Source organism: Pan troglodytes, chromosome 6 (genome assembly GCF_028858775.2).
Source record: "Pan troglodytes isolate AG18354 chromosome 6, NHGRI_mPanTro3-v2.0_pri, whole genome shotgun sequence".
NCBI lineage: Eukaryota > Metazoa > Chordata > Mammalia > Primates > Hominidae > Pan > Pan troglodytes.
In genome coordinates, this window is record NC_072404.2 from 85867205 (window position 1) to 85885998 (window position 18794).

General features: G+C 49.5%; 1 protein-coding gene across 5 annotated transcripts in view; it reads left to right on the top strand.

Moving 5' to 3' along the window:
* HIP1 (huntingtin interacting protein 1) overlaps nucleotides 1–18794 on the top strand; it is a 204995-nt gene that overhangs the window by 117171 nt on the left and 69030 nt on the right. Inside the window, exon 1 of one of the 5 annotated variants that reach the window (XM_054655849.2) lies at nucleotides 8306–8567. Coding sequence (XP_054511824.1) covers nucleotides 8535–8567 — 33 coding nt within the window. The 5' untranslated portion in view covers nucleotides 8306–8534. 5 annotated transcript variants of the gene reach the window in all.

The window sequence follows — 18794 nt, forward strand, 5'->3', positions numbered from 1 at the left end:
GCACCACCACGCCTGGATAATTTCTTGTATTTTTGTAGAGACAGGGTTTCACCATGTTGCCCCCAGCTGGTCTTGAACTCCTGGGCTCAAACAATCCACCCACCTTGGCCTCCCAAAGCGCTGGGATTACAGGCATGAGCCACCGCACCCTCGCTGTGTTTCTAGAGCAGTGCCAGGCATATGATAGGCCTTCCAGAAATATACGTCGAATGAATGAGTGAATATGAAAACAATTCAGAGCAGTTGTTCCCTGAGTTTAGGGAAGACCAGAGAGAGATCTGGGTGGCCCCTAAGAATCTGTTACCCATGATCACGGTGAAACAGAAATAGATGACAGAGAGCAGGGGTGGTATCTTTTAGAAGAAAATAGGTGACCATCTATACTGGGCCAGTTCTATAGTTAGCAAGATGACATGGGAGGAGAGCTATTTTTCTGAGCTTTATGTAACAGATGTGGTTTTGTATAAATCACACTTCTGTAAACTGAATCCTCTCTTAAATGTACTAACGGAGATTGCTATTTAAGGGTATCGAATGCCAATGTCTTCTGTGAAATGAATAATAATCTCCTAATTTGGCCTTAGTGGCAATTCACATTTTCCAGAAAAAAATTTACTTACATCAAGGTATACTTGTCTGAGCTGAGAAACTGACTTCATTCTTCACATTTCCACCATCTTTATTCTTGCTCTCATTCTTCCTTTTTGTTACTGTTTTTCTTCTCTTTTTTTTTTTTTTTTTGAGACAAAGTCTTGCTCTGTCGCCCAGGCTGGAGTGATCTCGGCTCACTGCAACCTCTGCCTTCTGGGTTTAAGCAATCCTCCTGCCTCAGACTCCTGAGTAGCTGGGATTACAGCAGGCACATGCCACCACCCCTGGCTAATTTTTGTATTTTTAGTAGAGATGGGGTTTCACCATGTTGGCCAGGCTGGTCTCAAACTCTTGACCTCAAGTGATCCGCCCACCTGGGCTTCCCAAAGTGCTGGGATTACAGGCATGAGCCACTGTGCCCGGCCACTGTTTTTACTTTTAGCTGAATTTTTTCTTAGACTCTGACATACAATGTTCTTCTGTAACATCACCTGAATTAACAGTGCCATGGGCCCTTCCGAGGCCAAATGAGTCCAATTTGGGGGTGGAGCAAAGGAATCTAGGGGTGTGTGTACAAACTCGGGGTACAGGATTCTCAGATGATATCCCGGCCTAGCCAAGTCTGGGAACCACTGACCAAAGGCTTTCTTTCTACACACAGCGATTCCTGCAGAAATAGAACAAAAGGTGGGATGTCAAGGATGTTGGGTGGGAGGCCAAGGTGGGAGGCTCACTGGAGCCCAGGAGGTTGAGACCAGCCTGGGCAGCATAGTGAAACCCCATCTCTACAAAAAAACTTGGAAGAAAAAAAAAAGGATGTGCTCAAGGGAGAGGCATCAGGTTTTCTAGTGCTGGGATGTGGCTGGGGCTTGGCTCATTCACTTGACAGAAAGGTCACTTTTAGAAATTGGACACTGCAAGAGACCCAGAGCTGGATAAGGGATGGTTCCCGTGCTGGGGGATCTCCTGTAAGTCAGGCATCACCCACCTTGAGTCTTCAGATCATTGGAGATAAGTAGCAGTATATTAATAAAAGAGAAGAGACAAAACTAACCTCACTGTTAGAAAGCTGGGGAAACAGCTGGGTACAGTGGCTCATGCCTGTAATCCCGGCACTTTGGGAGACTGAGGAGGGCAGGTCACCTGGGGTCAGGAGTTCAAGACCAGCCTGGCCAACATGGTGAAACCCCCATCTCTACTGAAAATACAAAAATTAGCCACGTGTGGTAGCTCACACCTGTAATCCCAGCACTTTGGGAGGCTGAGGCAGATGAAACACTTGAGGTCAGGAGTTTGAGACCAGCTTGACCAACATGGTGAAACCTTGTTTCTACTAAAAATATAAAATTAGCCAGAGTTGGTGGCACATGCCTGTAATCCCAGCCACTCGGGAGGCTAAGGTGTGAGAATCGCTTGAACCCAGGAGGTGGAGGTAGGTAGCAGTGAGCCGAGATCACACCACTGCACTCCAGCCTGGGTGACAGTGAAACTGTGTCTCAAGAAAAAAAAAGAAAGAAAGAAAGCTGGGGCAACGAGAGGGTGGTAGAGGGCATGAAGAGAGGAAGTTGGGCAATGCTGGTGGTTTGTGGGGAGGGCGCAGCCCAGGGTTTCCCACTCTTGCTGACAAGCTGCCTATCCGGAAGGCTTCCCCCGGAAGCTCTGGCCAGGGCCATTACGAAAGGCCACTCCAGTCTGGCTCTGTGAATAGTGAAAGATCAGGATATGTCTGGTGGATTTACCCAAGGCTGCGCTTTCCAGGGAGGGTGACTTGCCCAACCAGTGACTATGATGAATGGGGAATGAGCCCTCTGGGTGCAATACCTGCCAGCGTGACTTTGCAGTTTGGGGTGCTAGGGAAGCGGAACCAAGGTTTCCTCCATGCCGACAGGAGCAGCAGCCTTACAAGGGAGGAGCCCCTTTCGAAGCCACAGCTCCCTGTGGGTGAGAGGAGGGCATATGGGCCCGCTTCTCCTTTTCCCCAAGGCCTGGTGTCCGAGTCTCTTACCCTGTGCCCTACATTCCAGGCCCCTTTGAAAGCCTGAGTGGGCACCCCGAAGGTCATCACAGATGTTCTCTTATGGAGGGAGGCAGCTGGCATACGGGGAAAAGGAGACCAAGAAACCAAGACTCACGCAAGGAACCAGGCTGAGGCTGGGCGCGGTGGGTCACGCCTGTAATCCCAGCACTTTGGGAGGCCGCTGCAGGAGGATGGCTTGAGGCCAGGAGTTCGAGACCAGCCTGGGCAACACAGGGAGATCCTCACCTCTACAAATAATAAAAAATTAGCGGCTGGGTGCGGTGGCTCACGCTTGTAATCCCAGCACTTTGGGAAGCCGAGGCAGGAGGATCACCTGAGGTCAGGAGTTCAAGACCAGCCTGGTCAACATGGTGAAACCCCGTCTCTACTAAAAACTACAAAACAAATTAGCTGGGAGTGATGGTGGGTGCCTGTAATCCCAGCGACTTGGCAGGCTGAGACAAGGGAATCGCTTGAGCCAGGGAGGCGGAGGTTGCAGTGAGCTGAGATCACGCCATTGCACTCCAGCCAGGTGACAGAGCAAAACTCCATCTCAAAAAAAAAAAAAAAAAATTAGCTGGGTGTGGTGGCATGCACCTGTGCTCCCAACTATTTTGGGAGGCTGAGGTGGGAGGATTGCTTGAGCCCAGGAGGTCGAGGCTGCAATGAGCCATGATTGCACCACTGCACTCCAACCAACAGAGCAAGACCTTGTCCAAACAAAAAAAAAATAGTCATCTAAATGTAGTTACTGTTGTTCCCAGCATCAGTTAGATCAATCACTGTGCCTGACATATACCTCCCTGGTAAACATGAGGAGGAGGACACAGGCTCGGGCACCAGCATGCCTTACCCCAAAGTGATGGCCAGTAATCAGCCTCTGTATGTGTGGACATCCACCCTCATAGGCTGCCCTGCCTAGTCCAGGGGCCAGCAAACATTTTCTGCAAAGGGCCAGATGGTAAATGTTTTTGGCTTTGTGGCTTCCTGCTGCTACTATTTCCTCCTCCTCCTCGTCCTCCTCCTCTTCCTCCCCACCCTTAAAAAGCCAGGCATGGTGGCTCACGCCGGTAATTCCAGCACTTTGGGAGGCTAAGGTGGGAGGATCGCTAGAAGCCAGGAGCTCAAGACCAGCCTGGGCAACAAAGTGAGACCCCGTCTCTACAAAAAAAAATTTTTTAATTAGCCTGGCGTGGTGGTGCGCACCTGTAGGCCCACCTACTTGGGAGGTGGAGGTGGGACGATCGCATGAACCCAGGAGTTCAAGGCTGTAGTGAGCTATGATCGTACCACTGCACTGCAGCCTGGGCAACAGAGCAAGACTCTGTCCCTAAACAAGAACACAAAAACCAGTCCTAGCTCATAGGCCATGCACAAGCAGGCTGAGGCCAGGTTTGGCTGGTGGGCGGTGGTTTGGACCCCTGGCAGCCTGTCCTTTCTCATTCTTGTCTAGGACGATGTTACGAGATACTTTGTTTTTGTTTTTGTTTTCTTTTCTTTTCTTTTTTTTTTTTTTTTTTTGAGACGGAGTCTTACTCTGTCGCCCAGGCTGGAGTGCAGTGGTGTGATCTCAGCTCACTGCAACCTCCACATCCCAGGTTCAAGCGATTCTCCTGCCTCAGCCTGCTGAGTAGCTGGGACTACAGGTGCGCACCACCACACCCAGCTAATTTTTGTATTTTTAGTAGAGACGAGGTTTCATCATATTGACCATGCTGGTCTCAAATTCCTGACCTCAGGTGATCCGCCTGCCTCAGCCTCCCAAAGTGCCGGGACTACAGGCGTGAGCCACCGTGCCTGGCCATTTTTTGTTTGTTTTTGTTTTTGTTTTTTGAGACAGAGTCTCGCTGTGTCACCCAGGCTGGAGTGTAGTGGCACAATCTCGGCTCAACTACAACCTCCACCTCCTGGGCTCCATCGATCCTCCACCTCAATCTCCTAAAGTGTTGGGATTACAGGCATAAGCACAGTCAGAGGAGAAGGAAGGAAAGGACAGGAAGGAGTAGTACAGTCTTTGTCCCTTTGAGGACAAGATCCACCTTTTTTAAGGGTGGGGAGTCAGGGTCTCCATCTGTCATTCATGATAGAGTGCAGTGGCACAGTCATAGCTCACTGCAGCCTCCAACTCCTGGGCTCAAGCAATCCTCCTGCCTCAGCCTCCCAAGTAGCCACCACTACAGATATACCACCATCCCCAGCTAAATTTTTATTTTTTGTAGAGATGGGGTCTTACCATGTTGCCCAGGCTGGTCTTGAACTCCAGGCTTCAAGTGATCCTCCTGCCTCGGCCTCTCAAAGTGCTGGGATTCCAGGCATGAGCTGCCACACCTGGCCACAGGGTCCACTTCCTATCATCTGTGTGCTCTCTAGCAGCCCCTGGTGTGGTGCCCTGGATCCTGGCAGCCATGTGCAGGTGCATGGCTGTCCACAACTGTCTGTGAAAGGCCCTCTTGTGGTTGTATGGCAAAGAGCCTTACTATCTGTGTGGCAGCCTTGCCCTGCGTGTAGTAGGTATTCAGTAAAATCAGTTTCTCAGGCCAGTGTGGTGGCTCATGCCTGTAATCCCAGCACTTTGGGAGGCCGAGGCAGGTGGATCACTTGAGGTCAGGAGTTCTAGACAAGACAGGCCAACATGGTGAAACCCCGTCTCCACTAAAAATACAAAAATTAGCCAGGCGGGGTGGTGGGTACCTGTAATCCCAGCTATCAGGAGGCTGAGGCAGGAGAATCACTTGAACCCGGGAGGCAGAGGTTGCAATGAGCTGAGATCGCACCACTGCACTCCAGCCTGGGTGACAGAGTGAGACTCCGTCTCAAAAAAAGAAAAAAAAAATCAGTTTCTCAGTGTTTTTTATCTTTTTTTTTCCTGTGACAAAATACATATAACATGAAATTCACTATTGTAACAAATTCAAGTGTATAATTTAGCAACATTTGGCACATTCGCTATGTCGTGCAACCGACATGACTGTTTAATTTCAGAACTATCCGTAATTTTCACTATCCGTAAAGGAAACCCTGTTCCCATTAAGCAATCACTCCCCACCCCTCTCCTACCAGACCCCAGTGGCCACCAGTCAGCTCTCTGTCTCTATGGGATCTGCCCATTCTGAGCACTTCATACAAATAGAATCACACATTGTGTCCCATTTCATGTCTGGTTTCTTTCATGTAGCATGTTTTGGAGGCTTATCTACCTTGTAACTGTGTGTGTGTGTGTCTATGTGTGTGTGTGGTGGTAAAATATACATACCATAAAATTCACCATTTTAGGGCCCAGTGCATGGCTCATGCCTGTAGTCCCAGCACTTTGGGAGGCTGGGACGGCCAAAGCGCTTGAGCCCAGGAGTTTCAGACCAGCCTGAGCAACATAGTAAGACCCCGTCTCTACAAAAATTAGCTGGGTGTGGTGGCATGTGCCTATAATCCCAGCTACTCAGGAGGCTGAGGCAGGAGGATCACTTGAGGCCAGAAGTTTGAGACCTGCCTAGGCAACATAGTGAACCCCATTTCTACAAAGGAATTTAAAAGCCAGGTGTGGTGGCATACACCTGTCATCACAGCTATCTGGGAGGCTGAGATGGGAGGATTGCTTGAACCCAGGAGGTTAAGGTTGTAGTGAGCCATGTTTGCACCATTGTACTCCAGCCTGGGCAACAGAGGGAGACCCTGCCTAGGCAACATAGCAAACCCCATCTCTACAAAAGAATTTAAAAATTAGCCGGGTGTGGTGGCATGCACCTGTCGTCTCAGCTGCCTGGGAGGCTGAGATGGGAGATTGCTCGAATCCAGGAGGCTGAGGCTGTAGTGAGCCACGTTTGCACCACTGTACTCCAGCCTGGGCAACAGAAGGTGAGGCAGACAGTAGGGTGGAGGACGTTGGTTGGCAACAGGTTTGTGTTGGACCCTGGCAGTTACAGAAGGCAGCATGGTGTGGGAGAGGAGGCGCTCTCAGATGGACCTGGGTTTGAATTCTGGCTTCACTTCTTTCTGGCTGTACTACTTGCAAGTAGCTTGTCTTGGAAAATAGGGGCCCAGATTTCTTGCCCCCTAGGGACCAAAGGAGGATGAGAAGTAAATTACCAGTGCAGTGCCTGGGAGGAGGAAGAGGCCCAAGTGAGGGTCAGTGGCTCCTGCTACTACCACTAATCTGGTGACAATGGCTCTATGATGATTATTATTATTTTTGATCAAGAGAAGAATTAAAAAGACCCTGATGTTGGGCAGCAAACTCCAAGTGTTGTAGCTAGGACCAGAGCAGTCTCACGGAGCACAGAAGGCTCCCCACGGTGGGGACACTCTGTTTGGCTTTCATGCCTCACCTGTCCCTCTACTCTCCCAGGCTCACCTGATCTCCATTTGGTTCTGTACTCTCCCTGTCATCCTCACTCAGGTGGTAGGTCCCAGCTGTTAACCTGAGCTATTGCCACCTGTACTGCAACCTGCCATGGCCAATTTTCTTTTCTTTCTTTCTAGTTTTCTTTTCTTTCTTTTGTGTGTGTGTGTGTGTGTGTGTGTGTGTGTGTGTGTGTGTGTGTGACCCAAGTTGGAGTGGTGCAGTGGTATGATCATAGCTCACTGCAACCTTGAACTTCTGGGTTCAAGCCATCCTCCCACCTCAATCTCCTGAGTAGCTGGGATTACAGGCACCTGCCACCATGCCTAGCTAATTTTTGTATTTTTAGTAGAGACGGAGTTTCACCATGTTGGCCAGGCTTGTCTTGAACTCCTGGCCTCAAGTGATCTGCCTGCCTTGGCCTCTCAAAGTACTGGGATTACAGCCTCTTTTTTAAAAAATTATTATTATTATTATTTGAGATGGAGTTTCACTCTTGTTGCCCAGGCTGGAGTGCAATGGCACGATCTCAGCTCACTGCAACCTCCATCTCCTGGGTTCAAGTGATTCTCCTGCCTCAGCCTCCCGAGTAGCTGGAATTACAGGCGCCCACCACCAGGCCTGGCTAATTTTTGTATTTTTAGTACAGATAGGGTTTCACCATGTTGGTCAGGCTGGTCTTGAACTCCTGACCTCAGGTGATCCACCCGCCTCGGCCTCCCAAAGTTCAGGGATTACAGGCATGAGCCACCGCGCCCAGCCTTTATTTTATTTTTTTTGTGAGACAGAGTTTCTCTCGTCACCCAGGCTGGAGTGCAGTGGCGCGAACTCGGCTCACTGCAACCTCCACCTCGTGGGTTCAAGTGATTCTCCTGCCTCAGCCTCCTGAGTAGCTAGGACTACAGGTACGCGCCACCACCCCTGGCTAATTTTGTATTTTTAGTAGAGATGGGATTTCACCATGTCGGCCAGGCTGGTCTGGAGCTCCTGACTTTGGGTGATCCGCCCACCTCCGCCTCCCAAAGTGCTGGGATTACAGGTGGAGCCACCGTGCCCGGCCTCCTCTGCCTTTGTTTTGCCCTTCTCCTTTCCCATCTGTGCTGCCTGTTCTCAGGTTTTCCTTCTCTGGCCCCTTGCCTGGGGACCTGCCACCCCCACCCAGGGCACATCCCCGTGCCTGCTCCTGCCGTGGGACCTTTGCGAGCCAGCCTGGCCTTGGCAGCCCGAGGGCTGGGCTCCTGCCAAGAGCTGTGTGTATGTGACCTGACAGTGTCCAACTGGCCCCACAGGCCAGGCCCAGGCCCAGCTCCCCACACAAGCAAGGCCAGAGGGTTTCCCATTGGCCACTGCCTGGCTGGGCTGTCCCAGGCGAGCGGAGGATGGGGAGTGCTGGGGAGGGAGGAAGAGAGGCTGGGAGAAAGGCGCCCTTCCTGCGGTGCCTGCTGGTAATTGGCTCTCCGGAACCAGCCGGGGACACGAGGGCCTGCTGGGTCAGGAAGTGGTGGACAATGCCACCCTTTCAGGGGAGACACGGCTTGGTCTTAGGTCCTGTGTGACTCCAGGGAAGTCCAGAGAACAGCCTGTTCTCAGATGATGTTCCCTAACCCAGAGTCCCCTCCAGAGGTGAGACACCCAGCCCCGCACTGCCCGCCCTTGGTGCTGGGAGGGGCCCCCAGGCATTGGCCTGTGGTGGGGCGGGAACAGTTCAGAACCAAAAGATGTCCTTCAGAGAGCCTGGGGCCGGGAGGGGAAGGGAGTAGATTTTCTCAAGAGACTGTGAATCACATACCTGGGACTTTTGTTTTGTTTTGTTTTGTTTTTTTTGAGACAGAGTCTCACTCTGTCACCCAGGCTGGAGTGCAGTGGCACCATCTCAGCTCACTGCAGCCTCTGCCTCCCCAGTTCAAGTGATTCTCCTGCCTCAGCCTCCCAAGTGGCTGGGACTACAGGCACGCACCACCATGTCTGGCTACTTTTTGTATTTTTGGTAGAGACAGGGTTTTGCCATTTTGGCCAGGCTGGTCTTGAACTCCGAACCTCAATTAATCCGCCCATCTCAGCCTCCCAAAGTGCTGAGATTACAGGTATGAGCCACCGCACCTGGCGTACCTGGGACTCTTTCTAAAAAAATTTTATAGAACAGGCGCAGTTCAAGACCAGCCTAGCCAACATGGTAAAACCCTGTCTCTACTAAAAAAAAAATACAAAATACAAAAATTAGCTGGACATGGTCGTGGGCACCTGTAATCCCAGCTACTGGGGAAGCTGAGGTAGGAGAATCACTTGAACCTGAGAGGCAGAGGTTGCAGTGAGCCAAGCTCACACCACTGCACTCCAGCTTGGGAGACAAATGGAGTGAAACTCCCATCTCAAAAAAAAATGTATATATATATTTTATATAAATAATATATAAAATTTTAATATATATAAATATATATATATTTTTTAATAGTGATGGGATCTTACCATGTTGCCCAGGCTGGTCTTGAACTCCTGGTCTCAAGAGATCCTCCTGCCTCGGCCTCTCAAAGTGCTGGGATTACAGGCATGAGCCACCATGCCTGGCCTCTACCTGGTACACTTTAGAGGCGAGAGTGCTGGGAAGCAGCCAGTCCTGATGATTTATGGACTTATGACCTGCCTTCACGACTGTGGGCCTACAGGAAAGGAGAAGACAGGGTCCTTGTGCTTGGGATTCTAGTCTGGGTAGGGAGGGAAGGTGATACTCAGTGTCAAACGTATTGGGAGAAATAGGAATTCAAAAAAAGAGAAAAAAAAGGCCAGGTGCGGTGGCTCACAACTGTTATCTCAGTACTTTGGGAGGCTGTTGGGGGAGGGTCACTTGAGCCTGAGTTCAAGACCAGCCTGGGCAACACAGGGAGACCCCATCTCTACAAAAAATACAAAAAAATTAGCTGGGTGTGGTGGCACATGCCTGGAAGTCCCAGCTTCCCGGGAGGCTAAGGCTGGAGGATCACTTGAGCACAGGCGTTCAAGGCTGCAGTGAGCTATAATCACATCGCTGCACACCAGCCTGGGTGACAGAACACGACCCTGTCTCTTATAAAAAAAAAAAAAAAAAAAAGGGGCTGGATGAGGTGGCTCATGCCTGTAATCCCAGCACTTTGGGAAACTGAGACAGGTAGATTACCTGAGGTCAGGAGTTCAAGACCAGCCTGGCCAACATGGCAAAACCCTGTCTCTACTAAAAATACAAAAATTAGCCAGGTGTGGTGGTGTGGGCCTATAATCCCAGCTACTCCGGAGGCTGAGGCAGGAGAATCACTTGAATTCAGGAAGCAGAGGTTGCAATGAATCAAAATTGTGCCACTGCACTCTAACCTGGGCAACAGAGCAAGACTTTGTCTCAAAAAAAAAAAAAAAGAAAAGAAAAGAAAAGAAAAGAAAGAAGGAAGAGAGAAAAATACATTGTTGGCCTGAGTAGCTTGGTTAAGTCTTAAAAAAATAAAGGTACCTTGGGAGGCCGAGGCGGAAGATCATGAGGTCAAGAGATCGAGACCATCCTGGCCAATATGGTGAAACCCCGTCTCTTCTAAAAATATAAAAATTAGCTGGGCATGGTGGCGCACACCTGTAGTCCCAGCTACTCAGGAGACTGAGGCAGAAGAATCACTTGAACCAGGGAGGAGGAGGTTGCACTGAGCCGAGATTGCGCCACTGCACTGCAGCCTGGCGACAGGGCAAGACTCTGTCTCAAAAAAAAAAAAAAGAAAAAAAAAGAAAACGGTACCGTCGAGTATGAGCTTGAAGGAGGTCAGGGTTTGGAAAGTAGAAAGAAGAGGGAGCGTGTATGGTGGAGGGTGGGGTGGAGAGGTGGTATCCCAGGTACACAGTGTTAGTGAGCCATGGGAAACTGGTCCTCGCAGGGAACTTCTGCCCTGGAAACCCCTCAGTATCTGACATTCCCTGGCCCCCTGGGGGACCCACAGGTTGCCTTAGAACCCAGAATGAGCCCCCAAGAAGCCTTGCCACAGGCTCGGCAATGGGCCCCAAACCATAGAGTGGGCTCTGCCTCATGGGTACAGCCACTATGATGAAGTGTTGCTTGGGGAACTGGGGCACGATGATGACAGTGCCTGAGAGCTCTTGTGAGCCCCCTCAGAGCTGCAGGAGAAGGGTCTGGGACAGTCCTGGCAAGCTCAGGCAGAGCTTACAGGTGCCTTGTAGCCGCTGGTTTAGGAAGAAACTTCTTTCCACAAGCCAGTGCTTAGGCCAGGTCCTTGTCAGTTGCACTGGATTCATACTGGGAGGCGGTGACTCCCACGGTGTTCCCCACTTTCCTTAGCACACTGGAGAAGTAACTCATTCAGGAGAACGGAGGGTCATTTGTGTCATGTTCCTCCCCTGCTCAAGAGCCTTCTGTGGATCTCCAGTACCCATCAGATCACAGTTTTCCTCGACCTGATATCCAGAGCCCTCCATCATCTGATCAGCCGTTTCAGAGTTTAAAAATGGGAAGAGACCTAGAAGTCATCTAATGTAATCTGAACCTGTCCATCTTTTTCACAATAACCCAGAGAGGTTGCCTCTCTTCTGCATGTGTGTTTCTAATAATGAGGAGTTCTCTTTCATGAGACAGCTTTAAGTTCATCCAGAAACTGCCTCTCTGGACTTCTGCCCATTGGTCTAGGTTCGAGCCTCTGGAGTTTTTCCTGCTTCCAGATGGTCACGCTTCAGAATACTGATATTTCTCTAAATTTTCTTCAGATCTTAAGTCCATTTCAATCCAGGTCACTCTTTTTTGGAAATGGTCCAGCTTGTTAGTTTCCTTCATAATGTATAAAGCCTGAAATTGAATAGTGTTTCACGCATGGCCTTATCTGTGTAGAGAACTGGAACCATACGTTCCCTCCTTTTAATGCATCCAGAGAGCTCAGACTTGCATGTTCATCAACCGTATCAAAATCTTGCTATTATTAAGTTAGCAGCCAAATAAAACACCTTAATTCTTTTTTTTGTTTTCTTTTGAGATGGAGTTTCTCTCTGTCACCCAGGCTGGAGTGCAGTGGCGTGATCTCGGCTCACAGCATTCTCCGCCTCCCGGGTTTAAGCAATTTTCTGCCTCAGCCTTCCGAGCAGCTGGGATTACAGGTGCCCACCACCACGCCCGGCTAATTTTTTGTGTGTTTTTAGTAGAGACGAGGTTTCACCATCTTGGCCAGGCCGAACTTGAACTCCTGACCTCGTGATCCACCCACCTCAGCCTCCCAAAGTGCTAGGATTACAGGCGTGAGCCATGTGCCCGGCCAAAACACCTTCATTCTTTTCACAAGTGCTGCTTTGAGTCACAGCTCCCCTGTGCCAGTGAGTTTAGGCCTAAGTATAGAAAATTTCCTTTGTACCTACTGGATTTCATCTTGTGAATTTTAATGCATTTTTCCAGTCTGTGGATTCTGATCATGTCTCTGTGGTGTAGAGGGCCTTGTCTAGTGCCGAGGTTGTGATCCTGAGCCTGAGCTTGGTCACACTGCAAAGACTGAATCCCCGCCCTACACTTGCTGATGTTACGGGCCTGGGCAGTTTACTTAGCAGTTCTTTTTTTATTTTTATTTATTTATTTTAGAGATAGGGTGTCACTCTGGTCCCCAGGCTGGAGTGCAGTGGCGTGATCATGGCTCACAGCAGCTTCAAACTCCTGGGCTCAAGTGATCCTCCTGTGATCCTCCTGTCTCAGCCTCCCAAGTACCTGGGACTACAGGCACGGCCACCTCACTTGACAAATTTTTTTTTTTAGGCTGGGCATGGTGGCTCATGTCTGTAATCCCAGCACTTTGAGAGGCCAAGATGGGTGGATCACTTGAGGTCAGGAATTCAAGACCAGCCTGACCAACATGGTGAAATCCCATCTCTACTAAAAATACAAAAATTAGCCGGGCTTGGTGGTGTGCACCTGCAATCCCAGCTACTGGGAAGCTGAGACAGGAGAATCGCTTGAACCCAGGAGGCAGAGGTTGCAGTGAGCTGAGATCACACCACTGCACTCCAGCCTGGGCAACAGAGCAAGACTCTGTCTCAAAAAAAAAAAAAAAAAAAAAAACTCTTTTTTTTTTTAGAGATGGTGCCTTACTGTGTTGCTCAGGCTGTTCTCAAACTCCTGGCCTCAAGTAATCCTCCCACCTAAGCCTCCCAAAGTACTGGGATTACAGGTGTGCACCACCACACCTAGCTATTTAAAAAAAATTTTTTTTTTAGAGATGGGGTCTCGCTCTATTGCCCAGGCTGGTCTCAAACTCCTATTCTCAAGCAATCCTCCAGCCTCAACCTCCCAAAGTGCTGGGATTACAGACATGAGCCACCCTACCCAGGCTTACTTAGCCTTTCTAAGCCTAAGAGATCTCAGGTACCTTGGTTTCTTCATCTGCAGAATGGAGCTGATTAATACTATTAAGTGTCTACTGGTAGGTTGTAGAGTTGTAAGACTTTATATAAGATAATTCATACAAAGGGGCCTGGTCTAAGCACTCATTAGTGCCATCAGCTTGATAATTATCACCACCGTTACCGCTAGTTCACTTCCTCATTCTTTTAAAAATGGCTATTTCTTACCCTAGAGCCGCCTGGCCTCATTGTTCATTGTTCCTTCGGGTCCTTTTCTTACAGTGTCTCCCCAGCCTGCGGCCCTTGCTGCTATCCTCCCCTCATCTAGGTCCAGAGCCTCTGCATCATCTTTTTTTTTTTGAGACGGAGTCTCACTCTGTTGCCCAGGCAGGAGTACAATGGCGGGATCTCGGCTCACTGCAACCTGCACCTCCCGTGTTCAAGCAATTCTGCCTCAGCCTCCCAAGTAGCTGGGATTATAGGCATGAGCCACCACACTCAGCTAATTTTTGTATTTTAGTAGAGATGGGGTTTCACCATGTTGGCTAGGCTGGTCTTGAACTCCTGGTCTCAGGTTATCTGCCCCCCTCGGCCTCCTAAAGTCTCTGCATCATCTTGGAGGCACCATGGATGCATCCTTCTGCTGTCTCCCTGTAACCCGGAGCTCCTATCTGCCAGTCCTACTGAAGCTCGTTTTACAGCCCACATTATATTGGGTCATTTCCATTTTCACATCTTTCATTTTGATTCCATTTTTCCTGTACTTTTATGCTATTAAATAGCTTCTGGCTGGGCATGGTGGCTCACACCTATAAGCCCAGCACTTTAGGAGGTTGAAGCAGTAGGATTGCTTGAGGCCAGGAGTTCAAGACCAGCCTGGGCAACATAATGAGACCCCGTCTCTATTTAAAAAAACCAACTAGCCAGGCATAGTGGTATGTGCCTGTGGTCCCAGCTACTCAGGAAGCTGAGGTGGGAGGATTGCCTGAGCCCAGGAGGTTGAGGCTGTAGTAAGCTATGATTGCACCACTGCACTCCAGCCTGGGTGACAGAGCAAGACCCTGTCTCCAAAAACTAATAATAATAGATTAAATAAAAATACAGCCAGGCGTGGTAGCTCACGCCTCTAATCCCAACACTGGGAGGCCAAGGCAGGGGGATCACCTCAGGACAGGAGTTTGAGAACAGCCTGGCCAACATGGCAAAACCCTGTCTCTACTAAAAATACAAAAATTAGCCAGGCGTGGTAATATGCAACTATTATAATCCCAGCTACTTGGGAGGCTGAGACAGGAGAATCACTCGAACCTAGGAGGTGGAGGTTGCAGTGAGCCAAGATTGCGCCATTGCACTTCAGCCTGGGCGACAGGGCAAGACTCCGTCTCAAAACAACAACAACAACAAAAATAGCTCCCTCCCTGAATTCTCACCTCCAGGCTCCATCCAGCTCTACCCCAGCTGCCGCCGCTGCTGGCCCATTCCCCTCCGCCTGCTGTCATCTCTTCTTGCCACTCAGAAGCCCACTGGCCTCCCACACGCAGCCTCACCTGCCTCCTGGCTTCTCCTCCATCCCCCCCGGCCCACAGGCTGCATGCTCCATGCCCTTCCACTTTGGTGCCTTTACTTGTGGCACTTCCTCTGCCCAGAAGGCCTGTCATCTGTGTCCAGAACCCAGTCCCCTGCAGGCCCGAACCCCTCCACAGTACAGAGTGGGTGCTGGTTCAGGGCTTGGAACCAAAGAGCATGACCTTGGGTGAGTTTCTCCGCCTTTCTGAACAACAGCCCTCCAGACCCCAGAGTTCCTATGAGGCATATATGACAGAAGTGGGTAATGGCTGGGACAGTAGCTGGGCCGAGTTATCCCTCCTTTCCCTTTAAGAAGTCTTCCTTGAGCAGTGTCTCAGTTTAAAAGGTTTCTCTCTCCTTTCAACACTACAGCACAGAACTTTCCTGATTCTCAGCTATACACACACACTCAGTGGATCCATAGTTACAGACTCACGGTATATTATTTTACGTGGCTTATGGGAATTTTAAAGATTTTAAAAATTTGTTACTATAAGATTTTTGCGTGTGTGTGTGAGCAAGGTTCATAATGACCACAAGTTTGAGCAATTGGTCAAGCAGTAGGAACAGTTATTTTTAGGGTAAATCTAAATCTCACCCATCATGGGTCCTCCCTAGAGGCCCTGAAGCAGTTTCTACCATTTTTCTTCCCTCCCTCCCTCCCTCCCTTCCTCCCTTCCTCCCTCCCTCGCTTCCTTCCTTCTTCCTTCTTTTCTAAGACAAGGTCTTGCTCTGTCATTCAGACGAGCATAGTGATGCAATCTCAGCTCACTGCAGCCTCCAATGCCTGGATCGCTCAAGTAATCCTCCCACCTCAGTCTCCAGAGTAGCTGGGAATACAGGCGCATGCCACCATACCCAGCTAATTTTTTTGTAGGGATGAGGTCTCACTATGTTGCCCAGGCTGGTCTTGAACTCCTGTCCTGAAGTGATCTTCCCACCTGAGTCTCCTAAGGTACTGGGATTACAGGCATGAGCCACCGCATCCAGCCCCATTTCTAGCATTTCCAACTACCTGGTGTGGTCCTCTTCCTCACGGCCCATATTCCTTACAGGCCTTCCCAAACCCCCTGGAACTTAACCATGTCCAGGTCAGCATCTTACAGATTTGGGTTTCTTGTCCTTCTATGTGTTTATATGCCTTGTAAGTCCTTTCTGACCGCAGACAACCTTGATGGGCTCCGGAAGTATGGAGACTTTGCCCAGGGGTCTGTCTGCAGCCAGAATTTTGCCATTGTCATGGTGCCCCAGCCTATGTCATGGTGCCCCTGGCCTATGGTGCCAGGGGAAGAACATAGTTTAAACGGCTGTAATGCACTTGAGGAAATGTACAGGGAAGACAGTGCTCGGGACAGTTCTGTCACTGAGGACTAAGGTCCAGGGAAGGACGTGCTAAGAGGAAGCTGTAAGCACTGCGTCTCCATAGGAGAGAAGTACTGCTTCATGGAGAGGTTTAGGGGAATGAACTTTTCACTTCTTACTTGCATCTTTTTTTTTTTCCTTTTTTTTGAGACAGGGTTTTTGCTCTGTTGCCCAGGCTGGAATGCAGTGGGGGCGATCACGGCTCACTGCAACCTCTGCCTGCTGGGCTTAAGCGATCCTCCCACCTCAACCTCCCTAGTAGCTGGGACTACAGTTGTGCACCACCACACCTGGCTAATTTTTGTATTTTTTGTAGAGACAGGTTTTCACCATGTTGTCCGGGCTGATCTCAAAATCCTGGCCTTAAACGATCCTCCCACCTCAGCTTCCCAAAGTGCTGGCCAGAGATTCCTTCCTGACTGCTCTTACGCTCACCCTGCAGAGCCAACGACTGTGCTCAGGAGAGCCCCAAATCATGTGCTGCAGGGGAAGCATCGCATGTCATTCTTGTCCTCCCAGAGGACCCCATCTGATGGGGAAAGGACCCTGTAATTAGTTTCCTGGGGCTGTCAACAAATTCCCACTAATTGGGTGGCTGCATTCTCTCACCGTCTTGCAAGGTAGGGCAATACTGTCTCTGAAAGCTCTAGGAAAGGCTCCATTTTTTTTTTTTTTTTTGAGCGTCTCGCTCTGTCACCCAGGCTGGAGTGCAGTGGCGTGATTACTGCTTACTGCACTCTCAACCTCCTGGGCTTAAGCAATCCACCTGCCTCAACCTCCCTAATAGCTAGGACTACAGGCACACGCCACCACACCCAGCTAATTTTTGTATTTTTTAGTAGAGACACGGTTTCGCTGTGTTGGCCAGGCTGGTCTTGAACTCCTGACCTCAGGTGATCCTCCCGCCTCTGCCTCTCAAAGTGCTGGGATGACAGGTGTGAGTCACTGCGCCCGGCCGGGAAGGATTCTTTCTAGCTTCTCGTGGCCGCTGGCTGTCCTTGGCATTCCTTGGCTTGTAGACTCATCACTCATCTCTGTCTCATTTCATGCAGCATCCTCCCTGTGTGTCTCTGGATCCCTACATCTTCTTCGAGGATCACCAGTCATATTACATCCCATAATATGACCCTACTCCAGTGTGACCTCATCTTAACTAATTACATCTGCAAATGCCCTATTTGTAAATAAAATCATATTCATAGGTACGGGGTGGGGGGGGGTTGGGCGTGATTATATATTTTTGTGGGGCGGGGGTATACAATTCAACTTACAACAGAGGTTATACTGTTTAAAAATCAAGTCTGGTCAGGAGAAGAAAATATATAAGGAGATATGGATTTAAGAACATATTCATTAGCTGGGCGTGGTGGCAGGCGCCTGTAGTCCCAGCTACTCGGGAGGCTGAGGTGGGAGAATCGCTTGAACTCAGGAGGCAGAGGTTGCAGTGAGCCGAGGTCACGCCACTGCACTCCAGCCTGGTGACAGAGCGAGACTCCGTCTCAAAAAAAAAAAAAAAAAAAAAAGAACATATCTGAGAATTTAGAAAAACGGCAGCTGGATGTGGCAGTGTGCAGCTATAGTCCCAGCTACTTGAGAGGCTGAGGTAGGAGGATCATTGGAATCCAGGTGTTCAAGTCCCGCCAGCCTGGGCAACATAGCAAGACAGCGAAACCCTGTCTCTTTTGGAAAAAAAAAAAAAAAAAAAAAGCTGGCCAGATGCTGTGGCTCACGCCTGTAATCCCAGCACTTTGTGAGGCCGAGGCGGGTGGATCACTTGAGGTCAGGAGTTCGAGACCAGGATGGTCAACATAGCGAAACCCTGTCTCTACTAAAAATATAAAAATTAGCCAGGCATGGTGGCATACGCCTGTAGTCCCAGCTACTCGGGAGGCTGAGGCAGGAGAATCGCTTGAACCTAGGAGGCGGAGTTTGCAGTGAGCTGAGATCATGCCACTGCACTCCAGCCTGGGCAACAGAGTGAGACTCTGTCTAAACAGAAAAAAAAAAAAAAAAAGTTTTTATTTCCAAAGGATAGATTCCTAGGAGTGAGATTACTGGGTCAAAGTTTTTTTTTTTAGCCTTTCATTATAGAAAAGTTCAAATGTATACAAATATGAAGACTAGTCCAAGAAACCCTGGTATAGCCCCAGCATCAACAAGGAACTTGTGGCCAAACATATATTCTATGGACAAGGGGTCAGCATTTTCTGCAAAGAGCCAGTTAGTAAATATTTTAGGCTTTGCAGGCCTCATGGTCTCCATCGCAACCATTCAACTCTGCCTTTGTAATGCAGAAGCAGCCTCAGCTGATATTAAATGAATACGTAAATGCATGAGAGTGGGTGAATTCTAATAAGATTTCTTTTCTTTCTTTCTTTCTTTCTTTTTTTTTCTTTTTTTTTGTTGTTGTTGTTGAGAGTTTTGTTGTTGTCGCTGAGAGCTCTCTCAGCCAGGCTGGAGTGCAATTGTGGAATCTCGGCTCACTGCAACCTCCGCCTCCCAGGTTCAAGCAATTCTCCTGCCTCAGCCTCCCGAGTAGCAAGTAGCTGGGATTACAGGCGCCCATCACCACGCCCAGCTAAT